At 61.7% G+C, this 8,240-nt stretch overlaps 1 protein-coding gene across 2 annotated transcripts; it reads left to right on the top strand.

Annotated features, from left to right (window-relative positions):
• The first annotated feature begins 3,024 nt into the window (after window positions 1-3,024).
• TRIM47 (tripartite motif containing 47) lies at window positions 3,025-6,942 on the top strand. Of its 2 annotated transcripts, none has more exons than XM_056138177.1 (6): window positions 3,025-3,684; window positions 4,541-4,636; window positions 4,946-5,176; window positions 5,272-5,470; window positions 5,813-5,884; window positions 6,038-6,942. In XM_056138177.1, exons 1-6 carry the CDS (start codon window positions 3,028-3,030, stop codon window positions 6,673-6,675), a joined length of 1,893 nt encoding a protein of 630 aa, XP_055994152.1. In that variant the 5' UTR covers window positions 3,025-3,027; the 3' UTR covers window positions 6,676-6,942. The 2 variants fall into 2 exon arrangements, with proteins under 2 accessions (XP_055994152.1, XP_055994151.1); XM_056138176.1 differs by having other exon boundaries at window positions 5,810-5,884.
• Window positions 6,943-8,240: the final 1,298 nt, after the last annotated feature.

Raw genomic sequence — 8,240 nt, 5'->3', positions numbered from 1 at the left:
TCCTGAGTGTAGAGCCAGGAGGAACCCCTGAGCATCACTGAGTGTGACCCAAAGTGCAAAAAAACACCCAAAAAACTAATAACAAAATGAAACAGAAAGTGGTTGCGTCTCTTGTTTTCCTTCTTCCTCCCCATGTGCTTGCTATGACGTGGTGGAGGTGTGGGGCGCGCACACACACACACACACACACACACACACACAAACACACACACTTCAATGCCGTGTTTGCCTGGTTTTGTTTTGGGGTCACAGCTGGCTATGCTCAGGGCTTACCCTTGGCTCTGCACTGTCAGGCTTGGGAAACCCTTTGAGGTGCCAGGGATGGAACCCCAGTCGGCTGAGCACAAGGCCAATGCCCTCTCCACTGGGCTGTCGCTCCAGCCCGCTTGACTGCATAACACTGCCCTTTGCAGTGGTGCCAGGGAGTCGCAGGGGCTCAGCCACACTCAGTTCTGGTGATCATATACTTTGTGCCCACATGCTCATACTCGGTCTGGGGTGCAGGTCAGCCCCAGGGATGAAACTCATGGTCTGATGCCCACAGGGAAGGTGGCCTGGCTGCTTCTTGGGTCCCCGCTTGGCCACTGTTCTTTAGTTCGTGGCGTTGTTTCGGGTCTGTTTGACTTTTATTTGTGATGCTGGGGAATTGGGGGCGCATCAATGCATTATTTATTTGGCAGGAGGGGGGTCACACCTGGTGGTGTAGGGGCTACTCCTGGCTCTGTGCGAGGTTGGCGGGGGTGGGCTTCAGTGGGGACCATGAAGCAATCTGGGGACCAAGCAATGGCGGGGACAGAACCAAGGCTGCTGCCTGCAAGGAGAGTCCATCTCCCTGACACAGTCTGCCGTTACTTTGAAAAGGGGTTGACAGACGTGCCTGGCTTTGCCAGGGCCTCTGGCTTGGTGAGAGAACATGTGCTCCTCTGGATGAATCATTTCTGCTCGCCCCTTCATTCCTTCCATTTGTAATCTTTAATATTTAGAATTTAATCTTTAAATTTAGAAAATCTTGGGGCTGGGGCGATAGCACAGCGGATAGGCATTTGCCTTGCATGCGGCCGACCCGGGTTCGATTCCCAGCATCCCATATGGTCCCCTGAGCACCGCCAAGAGTGATTCCTGAATGCATGAGCCAGGAGGAACCCCTGTGCATCGCCAGGTGTGACCCAAAAAGCAAAAAAAAAATAGAAAATCTTTAATTTTAGAATTATCAGAAATTCCAAAAAGACTGTGAGATAAATTGGAATCTGGAACAGCTCCCACCTAATTTCTCTTTGGTGGATGCTTCTGGTGCTACCTCTGGCGCTCAGAGTTCAGGCTAGAACCTAGTGGTGCTGGTGGGGATGGGAACATGCAGTGTCAGGGATCAAACCCAGGGCCTTGTCACTTATACTGAACACTTCCCTCTGCACTATGGGATATAGCCCCGTTCTCCATCAGGGCTGTGAGCTGCAGCTGAGGGTGACCACGTCCCAGCATCTTTCCTGCAGCTAACTCCCTTCCCAACGTCACGAATCACTCCGTGTCCTGGTCTAGATTTCTGACTGAAGTCCATTTGTTTATTTATTTATTTATTTATTGCTTTTTGGATCACACCCAGCGATGCATAGGGGTTACTCCTGGCTCTGCACTCAGGAATTACTCCTGGCAGTACTCGGGGGACCATATGGGATGCTGGGAATCGAAATCGAACCAGGGTTGGCTGCATGCAAGGCAAATACCCTACCCGCTGTGCTATCACTCCAGCCCCAACGATTTATTTATTTTTTAATTGGTATTCTTGTTGGGCTTGGGTACTCAGGACTTAGTCCTGGCTCTGTGCTCAAGGATCAGCCCTGGTGGGCTCGGGAACCATATGAGGTGCCGGGGATCGAACTCCAGTGGGCTGCACGCAAGGCAAGTGCCCTCCCGGCTGTACTCTAGATCTGGGCCCTGCAGAGGATTTTAACAATTATTGTCATTCATTTTGTCGTGTCTGGGAATGGAACCGGCATTGACTGTGCGCTTGCGGTTATGCCCACTCCCTGCACTGTTGGGCGGTGAAAGGTCCCAAGACTGCGGTGTTATTTAGGACCAAAGGCCCCTTGAAGCTGCTTTGTTGCAAAGTCTTTGGGGCCACACCTGATTGTGCTCATGGCTTATTCCTGGTTTTGTGCTCAGGGTTCACTCCTGGCAGGGCTCTGCCCAGTGCAAGGCCAGCACCCTCCCTGCTGTGTTATCTCACCGGCCCAGGTATATAAGTTTCCAATGAACAAATGTCTCAAATTGGATGCCCCCACCCAGTTCCAAGTCCACTAGAGGTGCTCGTGTCAACTGAACCCCTGAGAGGGGCCGGAGCCATCATACGGGGTGCTCGCTCTGCATGCGATGAACTGAGGTTCTATCCCTGGCATCTCATACAGCGCCCTGAACTCTGCTGGGAGTGACTCCTGAGTGCAGAGCTAGGAGTAACCCCTGAGCATCACCGGGTGTGGCAAAAACAAAATAAAACAACCTAGACAGAAGACTCAAAGGCCGACAATTTCCCATTTCTGTTTACAGTATCCCAAGTTCCCCAGCATAAACAGAGCGGCTAAGAACCAAGATCCGGAGCCGTACACACTTCTGGAAACTTCTCGAAGCGCAGGGACTTTGCCAAAGAAGGGAGGGGTTTGGAGGCTTCCAATCTCCCCCACCTCCCTCCAGGTCTGCCAAGAAGCCGGGATGGGAGCTGTGGGCGGGGCGGGGCGGGGCGGGGCGCGGAGGGGTGAACTCCTGCAGTCCCCTTCCCTTTCCGCGCGCCCCCTCTCTGCTGCGCCCTGCCCGCGGCCGCCCCGTGGGAGTCCAAAGGGGCCCACGAGCCTCTCCAGTCTGGGTGGGGACCGCATGCCCGGAACTGGGGAACTGGCAGGCGGGCCTGCGGCGTGAAGGGGGCGGTCTGAGCCGGGGCCGGACCCTTGGCCTCCCTCCCAGGGGGCGGCGCCGCGGCGCGCACGGTCGGGTCCCTCCCCGGCGGGAGCAGAACAGGCGGTTCCCGCCCGCGAAGCCATGGACGGCAGCGGCCCCTTCGGCTGCCCCATCTGCCTGGAGCCGCTCCGGGAGCCGGTGACGCTGCCCTGCGGCCACAACTTCTGCCTGGCCTGCCTGGGCGCGCTCTGGCCTCACCGAGGCTCCGGGGGCGCGGGCGGGCCCGGGGGCGCGGCCCGCTGCCCTCTGTGCCAGGAGCCCTTCCCGGACGGCCTGCAACTCCGCAAGAACCACACGCTGTCCGAGCTGCTGCAGCTGCGCCAGGGCTCGGGCTCGGGCTCGGCCCCGGCGCCCGAGCCCGCGGCACCCAGCGCGCCGCCCAGCGCCCCCGAGCCGTCGGCGCCCTGCGCGCCCGAGCAGTGGCCCGCGGCCGAAGAGCCGGTGCGCTGCGACGCGTGTCCAGAGGGCGCCGCCCTGCCCGCCGCGCTCTCCTGCCTGTCCTGCCTCGCCTCCTTCTGCCCCGCGCACCTGGCGCCCCACGAGCGCAGCCCCGGGCTGCGCGGACACCGCCTGGTGCCCCCGCTGCGGCGGCTGGAGGAGAGCCTCTGTCCGCGCCACCTGCGCCCGCTCGAGCGCTACTGCCGCGCCGAGCGTCTGTGCCTGTGCGAGGTCTGCGCCGCCCAGGAGCACCGCGGCCACGAGCTCGTGTCGCTGGAGCAGGAGCGCGCGCTGCAGGAGGTGGGCGCGGGCGCCGCGGGCCGGGCTGGGGGCTGGATGGGGGATCCGCGGCCTGGGGCAGACCCGGCCCTCCCCGGGGTGAGCCTGGATCGGCTCTGGCCGCCTCCCGCGTGGACACGCCGGGATCCTCCTCTGGCGAGCGGAACGGGGCTCGGGGTGCAGTGGCCGAGCGAGGATGGGCCGGGCCATGGAGAAGGCCGACCTGACGCGGGAGGACTGGCTCAGGGGACGGGAGGTGCTGAGTGCGGCCCCTTTCCCCGGAGGCGGGTCCGCGCTGCGCGCTGATGCGCCCGGCCCGGCTCCCAAGCCAAGAGTCCAGCTCAGATTTGCCGGCGCGAAGCTGCGGGTTGGGACGGGCGCGGCCCGGCGGGCGCGGGCAGAGGGTGGACCCCGGCACACAGCGCGCTCTGTCCAGCCGTTCCGGTGGCGGTGGGAGCCGGAGCAGAGGCCCGCTACCTCCGCCCCCAGTTTCCTTTGGCCTCAGGCCTAGTCTTGGCGCCTCTGGCCTTGGGATTTTCCGCCCCTCCAGCCTGGAGCTGTGACTCATCAGCCCCAGGGGACTTGCCCAGAATCCCCATTTTCCTGGCCTGGGTTGGGGGGCACAGACTCTTTGGGGTCAGTGAACAGCACCCCTCACTTCTCTGCCTCCTCCCCAGCGCGGGGAAGTGACTAAGGAATGTGCGAGCAGCACCCAGGGTGACCTGTCGCTGCCGGCCACTCACAGAGGGAGGGACAGTGCGACAGTGCGTGGACACCTCTGGGAGGTCACAGGCAGGGACACCCAGGCAGAACCCAGGGCAGCCCTGGGGAGTCCTGGGGCTCCCGTCTGGGTGCTCATGGTCGTGTGTCCTCACAGGCGGAGCAGCCCAAAGTACTGAGTGCTGCAGATGACCGCATGGACGAGCTGGGCGCGGGCATCGCCCAGGCCCGCCGCACGGTGGCCCTCATCAAGGTGAGCCCCAGCAGCCTCCTCCTGGCAGCTCCAGGGAGCCTGTGCCAGGTCCAACACCTCTGCACAGAGCATGAGTGTGTGCTCCCCCACCCCACCCTTACCCCACCCCCCAGCTGGATACAATGTGGGATGGAGGGGACCGAGATTGTGGCGCTCAGTACACAGCTGACTGGGCTTGGATCGGACACCCCAGATGGTCTCTGGACCCCAGCCAGGAGGGACCCTTGAGCACAGCGCCAGGAGTAAGCCCCGAGGCACTGGGGGTGAACCCCCCAAAAAAGAGAGTGCCATTTCCCTGTGTCCCTGCAGAGCGCAGCCACAGCGGAGCGGGAGCGGGTGAGCCGGCTGTTTGGCGAGGCCTTGGCCACCCTGCACAGGTTCCAGACTGAGGTGCTGGGCTTCATCGAAGACGGGGAGACGTCCATGCTGGGCCGCTCCCAGGGCGACCTGCGTCAGCAAGAGGAGCAGCGCAGCCGGCTGAGCCGAGCCCGCCACAGCCTCAGCCAGGTCCCCGAGGCAGACTCGGTTGGCTTCCTGCAGGTGTGCGCGGGCCCAAGAAGGGGGGGGGGGGGGAGGCGCTGGCCCCAGGAGGCGCTGTTGGGGCCCCCAGGCAGCTCACCGTATCTGTGGCACAGGAGCTCCTGGCCCTCAGGCTGGCCCTGGAAGAGGGGTGTAGCCCCGGGCCTGGCCCGCCCAAGGAACTCAGCTTCACCAAGTCATCGCAGGCGGTGCGGACCGTGAGAGATGTGCTGGCCGCCGCCTGTGCCAGCCAGTGGGAGCAGCTGCGGGGGCTGGGCAGCGAGGAGGATGGGCTGCAGAAGCTGGGCATGGAAGGTGGGTGTTCCCCCCAGTGACTCAACAGCCCCTATGTGCCCACACCAGCCCCCAGGCCTGGTGCCCTTTGAGAAGGATGGAAACTGTTGTCAGGCCCTGGAGAGGCGGGTGGTGCCCAAATCCTTCCCCTAACCGACCCAGCCCCCTTGTCTCCTGGTGGACCTACAGCGGGCAGAGGCCCAGGGAGCCGCATGCAGGGGCACCCAGGGGCCACTTAGGGGCACAGCTGCCCCCAGAAAACTGGGATCCTGGGGGTCAGGGAGTCATCAACGGGGTGCTTTGCACAGCAACGCAGCACGGGCCCCTGAGGGAACCCCTGGCCCATGGTCTCCTCTGCAGCAGATGGCGAGTCTCAGGACCCGGATAGCACGGACCAGCTGGAGAACGAGGCTTCCAGGGATTATTTTCTCAAGTGTAAGTGGACCCCTGGACTGTCCCCTCTGCTCCCCGGGGTTCCCCCTAAGGCCATTCCCCCCCATCCTCTATGCGCTCCCGTGGGGCGGGGCCGTGCGTGCAGTGGGGGCGGGGCCGGAACTAAAGCCCCGCCCCCTCCCTCCCGCTGGGCAGTCGCCTACATCGTAGACCTGGACAGCGACACGGCCGACAAGTTCCTGCAGCTGTTCGGTACCAAGGGCGTCAAGAGGGTGCTGTGCCCCATCAACTACCCCGAGTCGCCCACCCGCTTCACCCACTGCGAGCAGGTGCTGGGCGAGGGCGCCCTGGACCGCGGCTCCTACTACTGGGAGGTGGAGATCATCGAGGGCTGGGTCAGCGTGGGCGTGATGGCCGAGGACTTCTCCCCGCAAGAGCCCTACGACCGCGGGCGCCTGGGCCGCAACGCGCACTCGTGCTGCCTGCAGTGGAACGGCCGCGCCTTCTCCGTGTGGTTCCACGGGCTGGAGGCCGTGCTGCCGCAGCCCTTCTCGCCCACCGTGGGCGTGTGCCTGGAGTACGCCGAGCGCACGCTGGCCTTCTACGCCGTGCGCGACGGCAAGATGCACCTGCTGCGTCGGCTGCGGGCCTCGCGCGCGCGCAGGGGCGCCCCCGCCTCCCCCGGGGACCCCTTCCAGAGCCGCCTGGACAGCCACTTCGGGGGGCTCTTCACCCGCAGGCTGAAGCCTGCCTTCTTCCTGGAGAGCGTGGACGCCCACCTGCAGATCGGGCCTCTCAAGAAGTCCTGCATATCGGTGCTCAAGAGGAGGTGATGGCTGGGTGGGTGGGGGCGTCCTGGGCGCCCCAGAAGCTCGCTGCTCTGCACCCCAGCCTCCTCCCCCGGACAGAGTAGAGCCTCGGGGCCCCACACCTCCGCAGCCTGCTCCTTGCCCCAGGTCTCTGCCTCTCAGACTGTTCACCTTAAGGAGTGGGGAATCGCCTCCGACCCGGACCCTATGCCCAGCAGGGAGAAGGGACACACCCTCGCTGCTCCAACCTCCCTTGTCCAGGGACAGTGCCTGGCACGCAGTAGGTGCTCAATAAAGATTTATTAGATGAACGAAGGCCTCCTTCTCTCCTCCCACCCACGAGAGCGCTCAGCCCTTCTCTTCCCCGGGAGCTGGGAGCTGATCTTTGGGGGCAGGCAGAACAGGCAGGATGTGGGTGCCTGCCCTCTGCACCCCCCCATCTTGCAGGTTCTGACCAAGTCCAGCCCACACTGTTTCTGGAAGCCATAAGCCTTGCTTGGGGTGGGCTGGCTCACATCAGTTTTCTTTTTTTAGGGGAGGGGGCACACCCAGCAGTGCTCAGGACACCCAGCTTACTTACTTCTGGCTTTGCGCTTAGGGATCTGGAGACCGTGGTGCTGAGGGCACGGTCGGCTGCGCGCAAGGGAAGTGCCCTATCTGCTGTTCTATTGCTCCAGCCCTAACACATCAGTTATTTATATAAATTTGGGGGTCCAGAGAGATAGTACAGCAGGTAGCCTATTTGCCCTGCCCACGGCCTACCCGGGTTTGATCCCTGGCATCCCATATGGCTCCCTGAGCACTGCCAGGAGTAATTCCTGAGTACAGAGCCAAGAGTAACCCCTGAGTGACCCAAAAAGCAAAAAGAATTCTGGAACTCAGGAATCACTCTTGGCAGTGGGCAGTGTTCAGGGGACCACATGGGATGGCGAGGATTGGACCCAAGTTGGCTGTGTGCAAGGCAAACACACTCCCCGCTGTACTGTTGCTCTGGCCCCCACATCAGTTACTTGATCACTTGACATCTCCTTACTCATGGATTTGCTTGAGCGGGCGCCAGTAACATCTCCATTCATCCCAGTCGCGTGCTAGTGTAGCCCAATGGCATCTGCTCACTCCAGGAACACAAAGAGCCTCAAACCGATCGTTCAGGGTCTTGACCAAGAAGTCTGACCATCTCATAGGTGGGCGGCCACGCTATCTTTTGACGTCCCATGGAATCCAGTCAGTAACGGCTCTAGTCCAGCGGTCGTCTCCAAATCGCATTACGTGTCCAGCCCATCTGATTTTTGATGCCTTGGCAAATGAGACAGCGTCCCTGATTCTTGATCGTCAACGGAGGTCGGAACTCCGGATTCTTTCTCTCACTTGAGTGAAGCGTGATACTCCAAGCAGAGCTATGCATCAGTTACTTAATTTTTTTCCCCCTTATCGGTTTTTTGTTTGTTTTCGAGCTACACTTGGTGGTGCTCAAGGCTTTCTTCCGGCTCTGCATGCAGGGATCACTCCTGTCTGGGGACCATATATAGTATCAAGGATTAAACCCAGGCTATGTGCAAGGGAAGCACCCTACCCACGGTGCTATCACT

This window comes from Sorex fumeus, unplaced genomic scaffold (assembly GCF_029834395.1).
Source record: "Sorex fumeus unplaced genomic scaffold, SorFum_2.1 ptg000128l, whole genome shotgun sequence".
Lineage (NCBI taxonomy): Eukaryota > Metazoa > Chordata > Mammalia > Eulipotyphla > Soricidae > Sorex > Sorex fumeus.
The sequence above is the reverse complement of the archived record's forward strand: the minus strand, read 5'-3'. Positions and strand labels throughout refer to the sequence as shown.

Excerpts from the sequence above, each read along its gene's own strand:
- TRIM47 (XM_056138176.1), top strand. The coding sequence starts at position 3,028 with ATGGACGGCAGCGGCCCCTTCGGCTGCCCCATCTGCCTGGAGCCGCTC. Across the intron at positions 5,177-5,271 it reads ACTCGGTTGGCTTCCTGCAG|GAGCTCCTGGCCCTCAGGCT; the intron begins GTGTGCGCGGGC and ends TCTGTGGCACAG. Across the intron at positions 5,471-5,809 it reads GCAGAAGCTGGGCATGGAAG|CAGATGGCGAGTCTCAGGAC; the intron begins GTGGGTGTTCCC and ends TCTCCTCTGCAG.